This window comes from Canis lupus, chromosome 13 (genome assembly GCF_003254725.2).
Source record: "Canis lupus dingo isolate Sandy chromosome 13, ASM325472v2, whole genome shotgun sequence".
Taxonomy (NCBI): domain Eukaryota; kingdom Metazoa; phylum Chordata; class Mammalia; order Carnivora; family Canidae; genus Canis; species Canis lupus.
Genome location: NC_064255.1, coordinates 12,940,179 through 12,963,179, shown reverse-complemented (window position 1 = coordinate 12,963,179; position 23,001 = coordinate 12,940,179). Strand labels below are relative to the sequence as shown.

Here is a 23,001-nt window from a genome sequence, read left to right as displayed (position 1 = left end):
AGTACAGCCTGAGAGACTTAAGCACACCACCCACATAACTTAGGTCTTAAAAAAAAAAAAAAAAAAAGGCTGTGTCAAATTAATGCGTGTTAATGATTGGCCAGTTGAGCTTTTTTTTAATCAGTGCTACTGATCAAATAATGTATTTCATGAAAGATTACAATATTAAATATTGAAGAGTTAAAAGAATGAAGCTTCAAGTCTATGATTGGATTGCTATTTATAAATTGAAATGGAAGTATTTATATAATTTCCCAATTATATTTTTTACTCCCTCCATCTTCCAATCCCTTTATTTAAAAAAAAAGGAAACTTTGTAAGCATTTTATTCACATGGAAAACATAAAGGTAGCAGAATTATGCTGATGATTGAATTTTATGATCATAACACAATCCTTCATAGTTCAAGAGGTTCTTCATTGAATTAATACTAGTATTTATTAAAAGTTGAGAAGGAAACAAATTTTATTTGACAAATGTAAAGGGCTAAACATTTCACGTGGGGCCATCCTACCTTATTTTGGACTACACAACTTTACTACAACTGTATTACTTTGGCAGGGCTGCCATAACAAGGTATCACAGACCAAGTGACTTAACCAACAGAAATCTATTTGCTCACAGTTCTGGAGGCTGGAAGACTGAGATCAAGGTGTCAATAGGATTGTATCTTCTGAGGCCTTTGTCCCTGATTTGTAGTTAGCTGTCTTCTCCCTCTGTCTTCACATGGTCTTTCCTCTGTTTCCTAATTTCCTCTTCTTGAAAGAATATCAGTCATGTTTGACCACCCATATGATCTCATTTTTGCCTTAATTATCTCTAAAGAAACTTTCTCCAAGTACAGGCACATTCAGAGGTACTAGGGGCTAGGACTTCACAGAAGAATTTTAGGGGAACACAATTCAGCCCAAAACAATGACTTACACATTTTTTTTAAAAAAAGTTTATATTTAGAATACTTTGCAGAGTTTTTTGTTGTGCTATTGAAATCATATCCTTTATTCGATGATACAGCTTGTTTTGCCATAGTAATTTTAGTGTAAAGCATATGATTTATTCAAAATAAAATTTTCATCATGTAATAATGTCCCATAAATGTGGGAGCTAAATTAACCAAACTTACTACTCAGAATTCTATTTGGTTTGGAACATATAACATAATAATATTGATCATATCATTGAATAATTCAAAAAATTATATTAATTCATGTCAATTAGACAAATTTGTTGCATATTTTTAATTTGTTCAATTTAGAGCACAGACTTGAAGAAGGATTAGCATATTTTTCTATCATAATTGATTCATATTTTAAATAAGTATATCATTATGGGTATTAGTACATAATTTTTTAGGATTTCCTGTTTGGGACTTAACATTATTTTGTATTAGATGTTATGATGTTAAGGCAATTGAAAATGTGTTTATACTCCCATAGCTTATAACATCTGTCATCTGTATATTTCTTATCATGTCATTATTCTTCAATATCTGAATAAAAAGGCTTGAGCCTCATCTTATATTCAGAGGAAAGTCTGGGCCCTTCTTAAGTTTTCAGAATTCCTGGGGAAGCTTTTGTTTACTTCCATTTCTGAAACCCTGGTCTTAGCATCATCTCATGTGTGAGCTAGGGAGGCTGCCACTCTCCTTCAACTTCTTATGCTTCTCCTTCTTTGTATCACTTTCCTTCCTTCTTACAAAAACCTTAATCCAAGGGATAACAAAAGAGGATTATTGCACTTTCTTAAATTTTTCCTGCAAATCCCTATCTTGGGAACGATTGCATGTATCTTTCCAGGGCCCTTTCTTATCTCAGACTCTTCTCTGGCTCTTGCCTTTTTCACACCCAGGATCTTCAACCCTCCTTCCTCTACTTCCCAGTACTCCCTCCAGTATCTAGCACGGTAAACTTCTTCTGGTAGCTTATTATCTCTTGTTTCTATGAGCTTCCAGTGAATGACAGGGGACAGGAAAGGGTGTAGATTTTGTTTTTCTTTCCAACACATGCAAATAATGATGTTTTTTCCTAACTCAAAGATCAGTGTTTTCCTAAGAATTCACTCTTTCTCCACCTCCCAGCTGACTCAAATGGTAGACAACTTTAAAAATAGGTTATTTTCATTATTTTATATTCAATTTAAAAAATACTACATAAGCAGAAAATAATATCACTAGAAAATTAGCTTAAGTTTTATTAACACAAAGTGCATTATTTTATTGAAAAACATCCCCTGGTTTGCTCATGAGAATCACCAACCATAATTAAATAAATAAAAAACAGGGGATATCTCTCAGCTATCTAGAGTTGCCAACTTGAGAAGCAGATTGCAAAGCAGTGCTTATAATTCAGAGCACCACACTTGTGACTTTTGACTTTATTCTTTTGTTTGAAGACAAATTTTCTCTGTCCAACATCTTTAACATGCGTGTTCTATCCCTCCTGATAGGCCATTACACAGGCCTCTTTGCTGCTTGCCTATCTTATGTAGATACTTTCAGAATTCTCTAAAGTAAAATTAGTGTTAGTTGTATCACCTATATTCTACGTTAAACCATCCCAGACTTACCTTCTTGGTAAAAAAAAAAAAATCCTTTCAACAATTTTTATAAACTGTAATGCCAGTTAAATAGACAAAAACCCCATTTAATTCTGATAAATATGGTTACCTAGCACTTTTTCTTCTGCCATTTTCTTATTCTCTTATCTGCTTCCTGTGACACAAATCCTTTAAATGAGGCTGTAAGCAAGAGTCACACTGCAAAATGATTTTCAGTGCTAGGGTTTCTGCACAGCAACAATACACAGTTCTGTAGGTCAGCCAGAACTGGCCTGGGGTGAGAAATGATTCCCAGAGTCCAAAGATTTTGTCTTCTTCCCGCGAGCACCACTGAGCAAGACTTGTCAACTGTGCCTCTTTTCTTAATCCCTGTGTCACTCTCTGAAGTAAATTATAAACCTCATAGCTCCTCCACCTCCTTGATAACAATGTATATATGTATATACACACACATATATACACAGAAATATATGCACACATATATATATATATACACACATATCAACATACATCCATATAAAACTATTCCTTGTTAATTAGCTAAAACACTGGAAGAATGGTTTTAAGAACTTTAAGAAATGTTTTAAGAATTTATTGATGTTATTTTCACTGTTTTAGAATAGACAGGGCATAGCTATATCAGTATATTTCTTTTGAATTTTACTTTACATAACTAAAATAAATAAGTCTCAATTCTGAAACAATGTTCTAAACTGAAATATTTGTTTTGGGGGTTGAGTCCTCTATCTACCCTTCTCTCCTACACACACACACACACACACACAAGCCCATAAGATTCTTGAATTGGAACAATTTGAAAGGAAAACTTTAAATACCATCTTCCTTTCTTCTTTTCTAAAGATCCTCTAAAGGTCTGAGATTTTCACTTAGGGCTATCCGTATACCGTGTGCTTTGTCAGAAAATGGGTTCCTTTAAAATAATCCACACCTTAAACAGCCATCACACAGTTAGGAGTAGTTCAGTTAAGATGCAGTGAACAAGGGACTTCATCAAGTTAAAAAAATAAATGAGAAGTTTATCCGTTAGATTAGAGGTATCTTGAAGTCAGAAATATGTACATTTATCACTTCCTTGTTTACTGACCCTATAATATCTTGGCGCTTCATTTCCTGTGTAAGATTGTTTTAAGAAACAAGATATCCTCTCTTAAGTAGTAAGAATTATGTCTTGAAATAACTAATTCCCTTCTGATTTCCTACCAAGTTATTGTAAGAACACTGGTTGCCAGCTCTTCAATAATTTCTGTCATTGTGAGAATACTTTTTAGAGAATTTGGCTCCAAATAATGAATTGTGTTTATTACTGAGTTATGTCCTTTGTTTTCTAATACCCAGGAATAATTTAAATTAATTTGGTTAAAATGAAATTTTAAATAAATACTATAACTAAGATGATGACAGAGCTATTTTCATATATTCTCAAATGTAGCAATTGACTAGATTTAATCTATGGGGAGAGGAAAAAAAACTAAATAACATTACAAATATATAAGCCACTATTTGGCTCCTTGAAATTGTCTCAAATACATTAAGTCAATGAAATCTTAAGAAATTGAATTTCCTATCAAACACAAAGCAACATAATAATGCCAAGGAACATATGTGTTTTTTTAGCTGTTTATCTCTTAACATAGCCAGTTTACAAGTCTTATTTTCAGATCTGCAGAAAAATTTTGCTTTGTTTCTTCCAACAGTTTCTAAACTTTCTCAATGTTTGGCAGCTTCTAAATGAACTGATTTACTATTAATCATCCTAAGCCCATCTTTCTATTTCTTTTTCTGACCTTAACTACTAGATCATACCTATCAGTATCACTCTTCCAGACAATAACTCTTTTAACTTTATTTCAGTTTGGTCAAAATGGCTTTGGATTACATCAAGAATATTTTTAAAAGACAACAAAAATTGAGTAAGATTAGGTTCAATTTCATTTTTAACACCATATAGTGGTTCCATAACATTTGTTTATGATAAACAATAAATTTAATGTCATGAAAAATGAACACTAGATTGAGGCAATTATTATTTTTTAAAATAAATTTATTTTTTATTGGTGTTCAATTTGCCAACATACAGAATAACACCCAGTGCTCATCCCGTCAAGTGCCCCCCTCAGTGCCCGTCACCCATTCACTCCCACCCCCGCCCTCCTCCCCTTCCACCACCCCTAGTTCGTTTCCCAGAGTTAGGAGTCTTTACGTTCTGTCTCCCTTTCTGATATTTCCCACACATTTCTTCTCCCTTCCCTTCTATTCCCTTTCACTATTATTTATATTCCCCAAATGAATGAGAACATACACTGTTTGTCCTTCTCCGATTGACTTACTTCACTCGGCATAATACAGATTGAGGCAATTAATGAGAAATGTATACAACTATCTTGAAACATAAAATGAAAGAAATTCAAATTATTGCGTAACCCTAATTCATTTCCCTTGTTATTGTAATATATTTTTATGGTTCCTTAGGGCAAATCTGTGTTGATTTTCTTTTTTAAGGATCCACTCCTACTGAACAGTGTTCTCTATATCACCAGTTAATGTTGCTATTCTATTAAGAATTGTCTCTTTATGTTTCAATTCAAAGTAATCTCTGACTCTTCTGTGCATTTTAATTTGGTTATTATCAGCTGACTAGCTATCGAAGTGAAACTCCAATTTTAATACTACAATACACTGACTACAAACCAACAAAATAATGGACTCGTAATATACTATTGTCTGATCATTTACTTAAAAGACATAATGTGTTCCTATACATTTTCTATTCTAAATCGTGTTATTGGAAAAGTTATTTTTAGACCAATGCAATATATTCCATATTGCAAAATAAAAACTAAGATAAACTTATGAAATTCATTTATTTTACTAATATATTGCTTAACAGGGTGTAAAAGTGGTACAGATTGAAAAATATTTCAGCTGCACTTCTTAAATAGCATTTAAAATGCTATTTTTAATAATATTTTATGCATGTTAAAAGTAGCTCTGTGTTGATTGCAATTTATAAAAATTACATCTTTTACAAGAATTGAAAACATTAGCAGTAACTACCACCAAAAATCTAAAAATAAAACCAACCAGTATAGTATAGCATAAGATAGTGGTTAAGGAGCAACAGAGAGACTTGGATTTAAACTATTTAAGTTCTGCAGGCCTCAATTTTCTTACCTGCAAAATGAGTATAATAATAGGAGCTAATTTACAGGGTTAGGTGAAGCTTGGATAAATGAATGTAGATAAACTATTTAACAGAGCCTCAAGCACTTAGTAAACATTAACTACATAATCATTATTATCATTAATTAATAATAATCATGACCACTGTTTTGAAATAAAAACTATATAGAATTTCTAATGACCGAAATAGATTTGTCAAAAAAAAAAGAAAGCGCCGCTACATAGAGCAGAAGTGAGATTTGAAATGTATATAGAATTAAGATGAGAATCTGATTAACTGGTTGAAGATAAATATGAATCACATACTTTTCCATAAAATGAAGAAGTTAAAAGAAAGGTGACTCCCAAAAAATGCATGGTTAATGGAAAGGCCACTTATTTAGTGATGATATTTCACAATATTTGAAAGAAATCTTACTTCTGAACAACAAATACATACACATACCTCTTTAATGGTAACTTTCCATAGGAATAAGAGCTTACAATTTAGGTATTTGCACATAACGAGGTCTTAAATGATATATATGATATTAGATAAGCTAAAGAAAAATTACAATATAAAAATGGTAAAATGTTTAGTCATTTAAATAACAATCTAAATTGTTATTTTCCTTATAGTGTTATTCTAACAAATATATTTTCACATGTGTCTCTTAATCTTAGATTTCAGACTGAACTGAATTATGATGTTCTGGAAGTCCATGATGGGCCAAATCTTCTGTCACCCTTGCTTGGATCTTACAATGGTACCCAAGTGCCCCAGTTTCTATTCAGTAGCAGTAATTTTATATACCTTCTATTTACGACAGACAACAGCCGTTCTAATAATGGTTTCAAGATTCACTATGAAAGTAAGTAAAATATTCTTTGATTTCCCTATTCCATCTTTCCTACATTTGGTATTACCATTGTATCATTAAAAGAACTACAAATTTATTAATAAAATAAAATTAAATCTTCCTTGACTGATGAGAATGCTAATACTTCACAAAGTATGTGTTTTAGTAAATTCTGCAAAAGATTTTTCAGCAATACCTATGTAACAACATTATAAAAGGAAATGTCAGAAGTATGAAATAACAAATTCCAAATGAGTTCATGTACTAGTTATTTGTGCACAATTCTGAAAAGCCAATAATAGTATCAATCTAAGATGTATATGAACATTGACAAATTCCTTTAGCATACACTTCATAAAGCCATTCTTTTATATTTTACTCACATTAATTGCACACATTTTTCCATTTAGAATACTCAATTTTATTATTCTGTGTAAAATATTGAAAATTATGGTAAGTTTGAAAAGTAAAGTACATACATATATGTCCAAATATGACTAACATAGCTGATCAAAGACTACATATTAAAACAAGCTGTAATTCACTCACAATGTTGCAATCAGCATATAATAATCCCACTTAGAAGGTTACAGTTTTATTTTAAAAAATCTAAAATACATATGATATTTAAAAATAATTTGATTCTAGTATATACATAGAAACAAGATTTTTACTTTATAAACACTTGTTATATTTATATGAGTGTATTGCATATGATGTATACATATATGTGTGCTCACTTGCGTCTTGACATACATTGCCATGTATCTTTGTGTGAAAAGCAGTTTTGGTGGAATGGATCTAATAGCACATTTAAGAAGGTTACTGTAAGGTATTTTATATCAGGTACAGATAGGTATTCTACCACTTATTTTTATATTCAAGTCTCCTATACCTCTTGTCCCCTCAAGACAAATTTCTGCATTTGAAATATATAACTTTATATTCCATATTGGATGTCTCTTTTCAGCAGCTCTGGTCAATGGGCTTATGGGATTTTAAAACCATAATCAATATCTACTCATTACTTTTTTTAAAGATCGTATTATCCATAATATTGTTTAATTATATTAACTTCTCTTTTTATTTAGAGCTTTATGGCATGGAAAAATATTTTCTTAATATTATTGTAAAATGTAACAAGAGGCTTGACTCATACTTGGGAATTCAGATGAATTGAAGGTTGAGTTTAATTGAGATTTTAGTTTAATTGAGATTTTAGTTTGATATGTTTGTGTTAAAATGGAGTCAGAGTAGCATCATTTTTTGCATCTATTTCAAAATTAATTCTTCTTAGCAATTAATTTTTATCAATGTGTTCCAAATGGGCAGGCCCTTTTCCTTTAATCCATTGCAGTTTCCTATTCCTAACAAATCTTATTCAATCCCACTCCAGCCAAGCCGTGTGATTTTATCACGTGTCAGACATAGGACAATTTTAAGAACTAAATAAAACCACACATGCAATATGTTATTATAATAGTTAGCATGCAGTAAGTAATCAATGAATGATAGCTCTTATATTTTTTCTTTGAAAACTTACTGAGTGAGAAATTAAAATGAGAAGTCAAGCTCAAATGTATCGTTTTTATAAAAGAAATTATTCACCGACACTCATTAAAGACAGTGGAACAGACTACTACAGTGGGGTTTCCTCTAAGGCGAGAGACATTGAGCTCAACTCTGACTACAAGTGGGACTTCATACTCAAGAAGCAGGGTAGGGAGAATCAGTGGGAGGGAACTTGCCAAGATGAGCAGACCATTAGTGGTGAACGGAATCTGGCTAAACCCAACAGACAGGATTTCTGCTGAAGGCAGGTCAGAATGAAGAAGGTATTGAGGGTGGGGAAAAAGGAATTTGATCAGACATCAAGACAGGAGGATTTTCAGTAAACTGACCCATCAGGATTGTTGCTAAAACTGGACTAAATGGACCACAGGTGAGGCCTAGTCAAAAGGATTCAGAGGATCCAGACGACACTATGGTCAAGGCAGAGTGTCTTTGTCACAGTCAGCAAGTTTGTCACCCATAGGCTCTTAATACCATAATTGAAGTTATGAAGCTAGTGACTAAAAGGAGGAGTGGAGACTGAGAGCTAGAGAGGCAGAGGTTGATCTAAGATGCATTGGATGTTGGTTTGGGTCAAATCTGGCCTGAAGGCAGTAATGTTCTGTTTAAATTAGTTTATAAGAGATCACTTCTCATTTTTATTCTATTTAATGTCGTGGTTTAATTACTATTGTGAAACAATCTCTAACATCATAAGCCCTTTCTTTTCAGGAATACAAACAGGCAAAGACATTTTTTGTTGTTTTTGCTACTTAGTAAGTTCCCCAGCTGATGGTAACCAAACTCTTTTCAAATCAACCATTCACAAACCCCAAAATCAGTAGAATGAAACTTTAATTGTTACACTTAATAAAATTTTAAAATGTATTTGGTATTTGGTGAATTTCTATTTTTTAAATTAAATTCATTTAAAATTTTCTATTTTTCCAGAAGACCAAAACGTGATGAGAAGGATTATTTGCAGTGCTACCACTGCGCGCACTCCAGATTTTCATGGTATTCCTTTGCCAGGGCACTATTTACCTGGCTCTACTTTCTCTGAAAATAAGGAGATTGCAAAAACTATACCAATAACATAATATTTATAGTTCTCAAAACACACTAAAAATAATAATAGTAACAACATGGACTAGAATTTAGGAATATAACCCATTTTCTGTTTCAGTATAATTTCCCTTCCTTGACAAGTAGCCACCAAAGCTTTTGTACTGCTTTATTTAGAAAGGTACGGTGTTTGTACTTTCATATATCACTAATATTTATATCTATGTATTTTTTAAAGATTTATTTATTTATTTGAGAGAGAAAGAGAGCAGGAGGATGGGCAGAGGGAGAGACAGAAAGAGAGAATACCAAGCAGACTCCCCATTGAACGTAGAGCCTGACATGGGGCTTAATCCCAGGACTCTAAGATCATGACCTGAGCTGAAGTTAAGAGTTGGCCACTTAACCAACTCAGCCACTCCGGCAACCATATATATATATATATTTAAATTTAAATAATATAAAGTTTGATAATTATACATTTTCATTAGGTTCTTATATAACTAAGTGATCTGAATGTGGGCTTTGCAGGTAGGAAATGTCAAAACAAATTTGTTAAACAATTACAGGTTGTTTAAATAAAGCTATTGGCATGTTAATTTATTTGTGAAAATCATAACACAATTGATTGAAGAAATAGGAATAGATTTTAGCAAATCTGAATCCATCAAACTTACTCTTTGTCTATTCCCTTTGTTTCCTAGGTGTTACAGTGAACACTTATTCTTGCTTGGACCCTGGCATTCCTGTACATGGCCGTCGCTACGGTCATGATTTCTCCATAGGTTCTACTGTTTCATTTAGTTGTGACCCAGGATATAGGCTTAGCCATGAAGAGCCTCTTCTATGTGAAAAAAACCACTGGTGGAGTCATCCACTTCCAACCTGTGATGGTAAGAATTAATTCAACATGCCAAATAAGCTGATTTATAAACCAAAATAAATCAATATAGTATTTATGAATTGTGAGGCTTTATACAGCTATAAATATTTCATATTTTAAAAGATTATCTTGAATTTTGGTAATTTAGTTATCAGACCCTGAATTTAACAAAATTAAAAATGTGTCATATGTCAACAATACTTCAAAAAGAAAAAAAAAGAATAAATACTGATAACCAGCCCAACTTACCCTATGCCTAAAGATGGTATATATATTTTCAAAATGTGCTGATGTAACCATTTTAAGTACATATTGTGTGCTTGGACCTTTGACAAAATAGTATTGAAAATGTCAAATTGGTATCAATGAATTCACTGAAAGGATAGAACATTACCTACTACCTTGCAAGGCAAAATGCACCAGTCCAAATTCCACCTAGTTACACAGCGCTATGACTACATATACAGACTACTCTGTGGTGGAAATTCTTGGTTATGATGAATATTTTACCAGTGTCCTTACCTCTACTTTCTTTCTATAGAGAATAAGTCAGAAATTCTTCATTTTTGTGCAAATACAGTAAAAGAAACTGCTTCTATAAGTTTAAGAAGTGTTTTCATACTTGTTTTATCAAAAGTTTTTTATCAAAAACTTTTGTTTTTTATCAAAAAACACACACATTGTAAATCTGTGAACTGTTTGATGCTGGGCTTTAATTTTTATTTATAACACTATTTCCAAGTTCTGTACTTATTCTTGTTCAAAGGGGAAGATTGCATTCGTCATTTTATGATCACGTTTTCAAGTGACATCACCTTTTGTAACAGCTTCAGGCCAATTTGTTTTTATCACAAGTTTTAAGAATCATCAGCACATCTTCCTTGCATTTGGTACAATACTAGTTATAATAGCATTCTTGTGATTGTAAGTCCAGAATCCCAACTGTAACTAGTTTAGAATCTCAACTGTAACTAGTTTTAAAAAATAAAAGCAGAATTTGTAGTTTATTCAAATCTTAGAAAAAGCAGGGGTAGTATACTTTTAATAGCTAATTATAAACATGAATTCAAAACCTCTATCCATTTTCTACCTGAGCTTTGCTTGTGTCTTTTGCTTTGTGTCTTGACATAATTCTCTTTAATTCCAGCCCAGCTTTTTCTCCATGGGTATTTAGCCATGGAGAACACACTTGCAGGAACACACAGACTTACAGTCTCATGTTTTCAGGATCAGACAAGAATGAGCATTCTTCCATGATCCAATTAGAAAAATACCAGGAAAGGTCACTGATTAGTCCATACCTGAACCAGTTACTGTGGTAAAGGAATAGAAGAGAAGGACTCATTACAACTAACCTCGTCAAGGTCATGTGTTTATCCATTTCTATGGTTGAGACAAAAGATAATGGTGTAAAGGTACTATGTTTGCAGAGCCCTGGTAAAGTCATATGGCAGGCATGAGTAAGTTCACCAAGATAAAAAAGTATGGAGGTAATGTCAGAAGGAGCATCAGGATAAAAATAATTTCAAGAATACCATCATGCTTACATTTTATTAATAATAAAAATGAATAGATCTAGTTTTTCTGAGAGCAACCCAGGTCTTCATTGTCTTTTGCCAGTACAACTGCAATCAACCTTACATCCAGTCAACTTTTTCAATCTTACTTCCATCCTCCACACTGGGGTTATTTTATATTATACCTCATGTCAAAAACACTTAATGGCTTTCTGTTACCTAGAGATGAAAGTTCAAATTACTAATCATGGAATTCATGATCCTTAACCATGGGGACTCTGTCCTTTCCAGTTCTTTCTGTTCCTTTCCTGTATCCTTACAAGGCATTATTTTTTGAAAGATCAGATCATGTCCCTTTGAACCTCCATCTTAATCTATCCTCTTTTATATTATCATTTCATTCTGAGGATAACTGGACAAGGGCTGAATTTATTCCTTTTTTTCCACATGTCTGAGGTTTATATAAAGCAGCTACTTAATTTTTCATTGACTTAAACTGAACTCAACTATCCATCACCTGGTAACGTGATTTGATTAGGCTGTTTCTCTAAGCTACACTTTTTCCCCAGAGGAAACTATTCTACATTTCCTAGGATAAAAAGAAGAAAAGTGAATAAACTGGATTTCTTTCCCTCATCCAAGAAAGTAATCTTGATTGGCCTCAATTGCCTGGATACTCAAGGTCCAGCATGCTTCATTCTCACATAGATCAACTCTTGTGGTGTCTTCACAGCCCATAATAAATGATTTACAAAGCAAACTAGATAATAATGGTTGGTGATTATAGTTATAACAGCTAACATTTAGTGACAGTTTACTATTTACTGGCACTGGTACTATTTACTGGTATATATATATATATATATATATATATATATATATATATAACAAACGTATACACACATATATATGCATACATATATACATGTATATATAGTTTATATATATAAACTTTATATATGAGTTTGTTTTCAAAATAATTCTCTATCAGTTGAGTGCTATTATGATCACCACTTAACAGAAGAGAAAAGTAAGGCAAACAAAGATTAAGTATCCTGCCCTGTGTCAGGCAGAGTGGGGATTAAAACTCAGGCAGCCTAGATCCATATCCTATACCTAAGTCCACTATTACACTGCCCCTACCCACATTCTCCACAATGATAAAATAGTAAAATTATTTAAAATGAAAGTACAATTATATATTTGGCATTCTTTCCTCAGTGCTGCCACATGTTTAAAAATTTTGTGTAGCCTTTTAAATAGTTGATGGATACTCTGTACTAGTTAGAATGTGACAAAAAGATAATACAGTATCCTTTTTTGCTATCCATTCTGTCAGATGGAAAGAGTACTTTGAATTCATTTCTCTTTTCTGTATATTCAGGTTTCTGAGTAAAGACTGGTTGTTTTTAAATCCATCTTGTTTCATTTTTGACCAAGGAAACTTGAACTTCAAGTCAGAAATGGTTCGGTTTAAAAAAAAAAAAAAAAAAGAAAAAGAAAGAAATGGTTCGATTAGATTCTGTGCTATTTACTGAATTTGATATCTTATCTTTTTTTGTTCTTTTTAAAAAAGATTTTATTTATTTATTTATTTATTTATTTATTTATTTATTTATTCACTTTCAGAGAAAGTAAGAGAGCCTGTGAGTGGGGGGAGGGGCAGAGGGAGAAAGAGAAACTTAAGCAGACTCCTCACTAAACACGGAGCCTAACTGGGAACTCAGTCTCATGACCCATGAGATCATGACCTGAGCCAAAACCAAGAGTCGAACACTTAACCATCTGAGCCACCTAAGCACCCCTGACACTCTGTCTTTTGCTACAAAGTTACAACTGTCACGCAACTCGTATTTTTCTTTATAGTATTTTTCACTCCCAAATAGCTTTATGTATTTACTGTTCACTCTTCTACAAGAATGTCAGTTCCATATGGCAGGAACTTTGTTAAGTTTATTATTATGTCCTCGGTGCCAAGAGTAGCTCCTGTCACACAGTTGGTACTCAAAAAATTTGTGTTGATTAAAAAAATGAATGAAATATACTTGTCAGACTTTTCGGAATACTTCCGATGTTTTTATTCTGCATATATATTTTCTTGTCCTTACCCTTTATTCATCTTTTTATTTCCCTTGCACTAGAAAGTGGTAGACCTCCCCTCACCTGTATCAAAATCTTAGTCAATTTTCAGTGATGCCTGGGTGACTCAGAGGTTGAGCATCTGCCTTCGGCCCAGGGCGTGATCTTGGCGTCTGAGGATCCAGTCCCACATTGGGCTTCCTGCATGGAGCCTGCTTCTCCCTCTGTGTTTATCTCTGCCTCTCTCTGTGTGTTTCCCATGGATAAATAAATAAAATCTTAAAAAAATCTTAGTCAATTTTTAAAAGTCATTGACTTTTTATGCTTTACCTGGAAAATATATCTGAACAAAATCTCAACTTTTCTTAGACCCTGTAGTTCTTTGCTTTTTATGGGATTTTTTTGATAACTTATAACTACCTTTTGATTCACTAAATCAATATTTATTAATTTTACTGTGTAGCCATGAAAGAAATATTGTTAAACATGAAAAAAAACAAAAACAAAAACAAAACACCGTCTATTTTCTCCTTGAGCTAGTGGAGTAGGAAATAGTTATACTCATTTTCTTATTTTCCTTATGATATTCTTGAGGTCAAGAACCATATGTTCTTCTTGTTTCTTTAACATAAATTGTTAAAAGACATCTTCTGACCCATCAGAGATTCTATCAAAACATACACACACTTTTTATTAGCTACTTATTGGATCTTACTATTGAGTATCTCTATAGTATTTTTCATAGAACTGAGATTTGAATGCCTCTAGAGAAGGTCAGATAAGAAAAGCTAGGATAGCATTCTACTTTGGCCAGAAAGTGTCAAGAGTAGTGTGTAGGTCAAAATTCACACCTAAGTGATGTTGTCTATGTACTGAGAACATAAGGTTGTCGTAAGTACTAGGAGTAAATTTGAGGTCATATGGTTGTTATGACTCAACCCTTTAAGAACTAGACATTGTTAATTAAGATAGCTACCCTATTTGATAGATAGTTGGGTGGGCCATATGTTCTGAATTGCCTAAGACAAGCCCTGTTTTTACCTTTTGTCTGGCACTCTAAGTTCACCCTAAAATTACTCCATTTTGTTTGATAAACAATATAGCCATTTTATGGGGGATGGTACAATTAGCTCAGGATCATTAGTTGCAGAACCCGAAGTCAAAATGAATGTATTTAAACTCATAATTTCTTTATTTCTTCCATCTTACTAGAAGAGTTGAGCATATAGACTAACCTAGCAAAAGAGTACATGGATTGATGTTTAAGATCCAAGGGTTCAAGATAAGCAAGCATGCATGGGACTTAAGAATAGTTTCTCATTTGGGTTTACAATTCAAATTGAGGATACCTGGAAATAGAAGAAAACAAATTTGAAATTAAAAACAAACAAAAAATCATAATGGGATTTGTAATAGATGGCTATATCTGTGCTCTATTGCAATACTCAAAATGTTTTTATGCATCCTGGTCTAGAAATTGTCTGTTACAGTTATAGACAGTTGAGTGCTTGCCAGGTATTTATCACTACAAAGAGCAAGGTATAATTTTATAAGTCTGGGCAATAACATTCAAGGGCTTGGCTTTTTAGGAGACTTTACTATTTTAAAACTCTAATTGATACTTACGTGACAAGTAGTGATCATATATGACAAAATCATGGTATATTTGACTAATTGCCCACAACTCATAATTTTGGCTATCGTTGTGACTTTGCTGTGCCACTCATCTCTGTCCTTTTATGTGCTTTTCTTTGCCAGATGTTTGCTCTAACATAAAGTAACTGGCTATTTCATATACATTTCATCACTCCCTAATTTCTTTGCAGTGTTTCACTTGATACACAATTTGTCTATCTCCCATTCACAAGAACATATAAACCTATTACATCTGTTACAAAAGTGTTTGCATCCCTAAAGACATATGGCATCCATTAGCAAGGTTGTTGGGATAAATAAGAATTTCTTCAGAAGAGGTGATATACAAAAAAAAAAAAAAAAAAAAGAGAGAGAGAGAGCGACAGGAGATCCATGACATCCTTTTTAGACACTCTCATTCTCACAAAGTTTACTGTACAAATGACTCCCTTGAACTGAATTTTTTAAAAAAAATATTCTCAGAGAAATATTCTTAGTCTGTATACTACATTTTTACAGTATATTTGAGTTCCATTTTCTATCTTAAAGTAAAAAAAATCACATATAAAATTTACCTTCTTTTATTCATTTTAATATTTTAGTCTTCTATGACTGATTCTAGTAGGCTGATTTTCCCTTATGCTTTCTTAGCATTCTAATAGGAAGGGAACTTTAGATAAGTAGACATCATCAGATTGGTAGAATATTCAGTAATAAATTAACCACTTATAAAATTAATCCAATTCAAATCTGCATTAGCATTTATCACTATGCATTATACCAATGCACATGTAGTTAATTTCTTGTGATTGTTCAAAAAACCAATAATATAAAGCAAATACAGTTCCAAATATTTGCAATGTAAAATAATCTCATTTAGAAAGATGAAGGATTTCATTAGGTTGATGAAAATGATGCTGTGGCTGCTGATGATTGAAGACTGTTTCAATTACAGACAAAGCCATTGACAAATGAGAATTTGTAAGATATAAATCAATTAAAGGCAAGAATACTGATGCATTTAAGTATTAGGTGTTTTAAAAAGACTGTGATTCAAATACAAAAGGATTAAAGGAATCTCTGAGAAAATTAATGATATTCTTGATTTTTTTTAAAGATTTTATTTATGTATTTTGAGAGAGAGTGAGCAAGAGTGTGTGAATGGGGGTGGGGAGACATGGAAGGCAGAGGCAGAAAGAGAAAGAGACTCTCAAGCAGACTCCATGCCCAGCACAGAGTCTGATGTGAGGGTGGTGACTGGATCTCACAACCCTGAGATCATGACTTGAGCCAAAATCAAGTTGGTCACCCACTGACTGAGCCACCCACATGCCTTATCTCCTTGGATAATTTTTATATAGATTGAATGTTCGCAGGGGAATGCAAAAAGTAAACATAAGTGAAGGATGTCATAGCTTGCTATATACACATATATTTTTTTTGTAGAAAAATTAGCTTGTAAAAACAAAATCAACACTCGATTTAAGAGTCAGCATAAGATCACAGACTCTGGAACTAGGCTCCTAGAATTCCCTCCATACTTGCTTTTTCATTTGTAAACTGAATAATTACAGTACTTATCTCTTTGGGTTGTTAGGGGGTTGAGTTAATAAAAATTAAAGTCTTCTGGATAGTGCCTATCATGTTGTAAGTTCAGTATGAGTGATTCTTTTGCTTTTGCTACAAAGTAGTGAGTAGACAAAATTTTACCCTACATTTTATGAAGGTATAAAATACACATATTTTCATATTTTTAGTTTCATCTTTCAAAAAAGATACCTAAATCACACTCTTTCCCCGTAATTTACTATGAAATTCTATCTTCAAATCAGTTCCTTTCAAGGCCTTTATCTACGACTAATATTCTAAAATAACAGAAACTTCCACTGTGTCATAAAAATCCACTCTATCACCTGCTTATAATCAAAATCTCGATATACATGTTCACTACTAGTATTTTAGTTATTGATCATTCTTACTAAATATTTTAAAGTGTTCATGGTTACTTAACTTTATTCATTTACAGAACGTGTCTTTAATGTTCTGCCTTCAACACAGATGTGGTAGGTATAGTTGGCAGACAGAAAATTCTCAAGAAATTCTCCCAGTACAAAAAGATTTGACAAAGCAGATTTATTCAGAAGAATGCTGACGTGTAGAAGAGTTTTCCCCCTACAAGTTCTTTTTTTTTAATTGCAATGATTTTATTCTCTATTTATTTAGCTTTAGTTTATTTCAAATAAGACATAGTGTTTTTATTATTAAGCATGCATATGTATGTGTCTTCCATGCTCTCTATCCTATACACACAGTGGTTACACACATGCATGCATAGGGGCACATGTCTGATGCACTGAATACAAATTTCACATCTTTCTTTTCTGTATTTAACTAATTAATTTGACTCACTTAATTTTTACTCTTCTGTTCACTGAGTTTTACTCTAGCTGTATGTAATATAGTCCTTTCAAATGGTAAAGCATCTTCACGCATCACATTTCACTCAACAAATTCATACTATTTTGTATTTTTGTGTGTGTGACTCTCATAATGGAGAATAAAATAAAACAGAGTGTATTAGGAATAGATTGACATATGTAAAAATAGTCTAACAAAAAATACAGTACTGTGTCAAGTAGAATGCATTACAAGGGAAATAAAAGCAGATCAACTTAGCACCACCATTATCAGCAAGATACAGTAGAAATGGTATACCTAACTCTTAAATGATCACAAAAACACAATGAGACTTTTTTAAAAATTGAAAGGAAATTTGAGAGGTTCAGTCATAATAGTTGCCAGTGAAAGCCCATGCGGGATCTAAATAGAAGCCTAAAGTAGCAAACCATGCATATTATTCCAATGAATTGGTAATAAATGAGATTGGAAGCATGGGTTTATTTTAGCCTTAAGGAAGCTATCTATAAGTACCTAGAGAGGTACTTGTAAAGGACCTGCCTTTACTCCTTGGTGGAGTAAAAGAAATAGCAAAGGGAGAAGTGGATTTTAATTTTGTATACATATGTAAATGTTCCATGTGTGTGTGTGTGTGTGTGTATGTGTGTGTGTGTAAGTTCAAGCCTGCATGCTTAGATACAGGAATTGCAGACAATGTATTTCTAGTCAGGTCAGTATAGAATAGTAACCAGATTGCCTTGACTCTTCTCAACACCGTTACTTGGAAGAAATCATGGAAAAGGATAAGGCCAAGTCTCACCTTTCTGTGTTCCCGGGAAGTTGCTTAAGCAAGGATCAGAGCAGACAAGACCATATGTTGCATTCACAGTTCTTATTACCTTCGCCATGAGAGCTGACATCTCCACATGGAATAGAATAAGGAGTCCATACCTTTCTGTTTCCATTACAATATACATTCTTACTTGGCTATATCTTTGTCTCCTTTAATTTTTAATACTGATAAAATTATCTGGTATAGCATAACCACTGATGGTTGTTGAATGTGATAGAAGACATTTTAAACTATGATTTGTTCTTAAAAAAATGAACATTGAATCAAATTTAAATTTATTTGACCTACATTATTAAACATATATTTATTTTTCTTATCTCAGAATATTTACTTAGAAGTTATAGCTTCTCAAACATTCCTGCTTGTTCTTGATATAACCCAAAGACAATGGAGAATTGCAGACATAGCCTTTAAAAGTTTTGCGGCTTAGCTCACTGTTTTAAAAAGAATTATATGAGAAATAACACATACCCCTTTAGGAATCTAAAAGAAATGATTCTGCATAATTAACAATTCGTTTCCTTAAAGCTTAATAAAAGTGGGGCTGCTAAACAATTAATTACTCATGTTTAATTTATGACCAATTTATGCAAATGTTAGTTATAATTAGAAATGTGTAAGATAAGTATGTACTTCAAATTCAAATGTGGGAAGATGAGCTACGTTATCTTGTGGCTAATTCTCAGAGGCTGTTACATACCTTTTGCTTCTCTAGAGCTGCAGTGGATGAAACTGTTCCCTAGTATTGGAGGAGGTCTTATACGCACTCCTGTTATTACCGAGAAGTAGCTTAAGCAAAGAAAATCAGATTCATTCTATTTCAAGAGAGGAGAGATTTGTTCAGCCTCTGCCTCTCTAACTATGACTGATCACATGACTGTATTTCTTTGTATTTTCAGCATTATGTGGAGGAGATGTTAGAGGGCCTAGTGGAACAATCTTATCACCTGGTTACCCGGAATTTTATCCAAATTCTCTGAATTGTACATGGACTGTTGATGTAACTCATGGAAAAGGTAATTTGCCTCACGCAATGATAATTGGACTATCTTCTGAATTTTCATTGCATCTATTTTTATTTCATTGTCCTTTACAATGTCATTTTGCATGAGCAAAAACAGATCAGGACTAAAATATGCTAACACAAAATCCAGTTTGAGTAACCGCAGCAGAAGATTATATTTACTTTTCCATAGTATTATAATATGCTTATGTTTCTGCCAGAATGATAATGTAAAAGATATTTATTTTCTTTTGATGTATTAAATTAATGTTATTTGGAATTTTCATATCAACAAAAATCTCAAACAGGATGGCTTTTGTTCTCTGGCATAGTGTTAAGAGGTTGATTTCAAAAGTTCAAAAGGAAATTGGAAGATGATCTGAAGTGCTGAGCCAGTTGTAAAGCAAACATATTTATATGCATTGCTTTTAACATGTTTATGATTATTTATTGTAATTATACTCTTCATATGAATTTATAACCATTCTAGAAATACTTGTGTCTCGGTTTTCTGTCAGAACTACAAATATATCTCACAGAATTGATGGGGAGTGTAAAATTGCACAGTGCCTGTGGTACATGTTAATAGATGTCTTTTGAACAAATAAGTGAAAGGCCCTGTAGAACTAAATATGGTTCATGCATGTTATACAACCAAACTAACGAACTAGCAAATAGAAGTGATTGAGGCAACACCTTAGCAGTAAAATGGTCATCCTAACATATCAAAATCAAAAATGGATTAAAATTATTGACCTAAAAATCTCTATATCCTAATCTTTTAAAAAGAGTTCATTTATTCATTTGAATAACTGCTTTGGAGAAGTTATTTTTCTTTTAACTCTATCATTAAATCATTCCCATCGGTTTTTACTATTATATCATACTTAATGATTGATTTTACTATAGAAAATCTTTTTTAAAAATCCTAGCAAGGAAAGGATGCTATTACAATTTTAAAAATTAAAGCTTATGTTTGATACATTTGAATTTAGTGTTCTTGCAAATGAAGTTTGGCTTTATTAAAATTATATATTATTTTATTGAGGGTGAAGATTCTATTGGAGTTATTATCATGATGAAATTAAATATTATAGAGAAAAAAGTTAAAATGAGCATTCTGGTATTGAACAGCAGGAACGAAGTAGAAGACTTTTGTAAACTGTCGTTTTTGTTCTGTATAATACAAGACTCTTTGCTTGAAGTTAACCAGAGCATCCTATTATTCCAGCAGCAGTGGATTAATGGAGTTTAAAATAAACTTCCTTGTATTATACAAGAAAATGGAGGGCTACATACTGCTTGCTATGTAAATAGAGGTTTAATTAACACTTAAGGTTTTGCATCTTCACAGGTTGCAAGTGTTAATTAAATCTGTATTTACATGGCAAGAAATGCAGATTTAGATGCTTCTCTGTAGGAGCCAACTAAATTTGTTGGAAGTACAACTATTCCAGAGTGTAACCAAAGTTATGTGAAGGATAATCTCTTAAAGTTGGGAGACACTGTCAAGGTAATACAGTCTAATCTCTCACCCCGTACACCAGTTTCTTTCTATAGTGTCTCAGAAATATGATGAACTGGCCTGATATTGACACTTGTGTTGATGGCAACCTTATTTCTTGGGAAAACTTGCTCAATTTTTGTATGGTTGTAATTGTTTGAAAATTATTCTGCAATTGTTATCCTTGTTTTGCCCTCTGGAGTTAGACAAAATAAAGAAAACCCACAAAAACAATCTAATCCTTTCTCCACCTGAACTCTGCACTATAACAAGTCACTATTCTGTGCCCATCATGCTTTTCATGTCTGCTACCCTCAGCTTTTTCTTCCCAGACTGATCACCTCAGTTCCATCAATTTTTTATTCTAAGATATTTTTACTGTCATCACCATTCTAACCACCTTTTTCCGGATGTGTTCCAGTTTATTGATATCCAGGGATAGCATTATCCTTCTAACATGTTTTCCCAGGACAAAACACTATATGGCATTATTTAACTCCACAAAGTATTTCCATTAATGAAGTCTGTACATATTTGCTTTTGTTAACTTTTATGCTGTTGTGTCATAGTACTAACTTAAAGTAAGCCCAAATCCTAAAATTCTGTATTTGTGCAGTTGATTTTTTTCTATCTTCAGTGCAAGACATTTTTTTTAAAGTTGATGTTATCAAGGATCAGTGGAACTTTCAAATGACTTGTGAAGTAGTGAAGGTGTTACTTGCATTTTATAAATAAGAGTCTGAAGTCACTAGAGGTTATTTATTTACACTCAAAGACTTAATGCCTGTAAAGATTGGACAAAGAACTTGAATTTACATCCTATGACTACATACAAGTACTCTTTTTCTGAAACCACATTACCTCTTTACCTATATCTATATATTTCATTGTCTGGTATGTGTCTTCATGAAGACTCTCCATAATTCTGCTTTTTGTTTGTTTGTTGTTTGTTTTACTTACATCTCTTCTACTTCCTTAAACTTGAATTGACCCTTTTACCTTTATCCTGATTCCATAGCCATAATGGAGGGCACATCAGGCTTTTATATTTACCCCTCTTATGTTTTCTTTTTATGTATTACCCCTTTTAATTTTTGCCCAGAATTTTTGTGAGATTATTTTGAAGCAATTTACATTTCATTTATATTTACATAAACAGTCAGAATTTTCCTAAGTAATTCTGGGAATTTAATCAAGAATCATCAAGACTTTAGGGGTTTAAAAAATCTTAACAGAACAGATCTAAATATCCAAATATTTAAGATAAAAGAAACATCAAATATACCATCAGCAACCTCTTCACCACTTAAAACTAAGTCAGGGTGTTTGAATACATACAGTTGTTTCAAATTCAGTTAACTATAGTATCATTCAGCCTACATTGCTCCTTGTTTACAACGACACCAGAAGAGATTTTCCTTAAATACATTGCAGAAATCAAGATGCTAATTATATGTTCTAGTCTACTAGAGACCTGGGTGGGGGGACTGCATTAAAAACAAAACAAAACAAGACAAAATACCTTAGACTTTTTTTTTAAGATTTTATTTATTTGTTTAACAGAGACAGAGAAAGCACAAGCAGGGGGAGAGGGAGAAGGAGAAACAGGCTCCCCACCGAGCAGGGATCCCAATGCACGTGGGGCTCCATCCCAGGACCCAGGGATCATGACCTGAAGGCAGATGCTTAACTGCCTGAGCCACCTAGACACCCCATAAAAAAAACCTTAGGCTTTTAAGGGTGAAATTGTCCTTAGATAATGCATAGTCTAGTATAATCCCGTACATTTAAAGATTGGAAAAAAGACACAAAGGTCTGTAAAGCACCCTCAATATCATGGTTGGTGGCATGACTATAACTGAAACCTAAGAATTTATAATATTTTGACTTTTTAAAAATATTTTGACTTTAAGGCCAA

General features: G+C 32.7%; 1 protein-coding gene across 1 annotated transcript in view; it reads left to right on the top strand.

The window, feature by feature from the left end:
• Positions 1 to 23,001, top strand: part of CSMD3 (CUB and Sushi multiple domains 3) — a 1,170,241-nt gene that overhangs the window by 773,175 nt on the left and 374,065 nt on the right. The window contains exons 18-20 of the mRNA XM_049093360.1: positions 6,421 to 6,608; positions 9,917 to 10,105; positions 19,476 to 19,592. Of these exons, the coding sequence (XP_048949317.1) occupies positions 6,421 to 6,608; positions 9,917 to 10,105; positions 19,476 to 19,592 (494 nt within the window). The remainder of the gene's footprint in view (positions 1 to 6,420; positions 6,609 to 9,916; positions 10,106 to 19,475; positions 19,593 to 23,001) is intronic.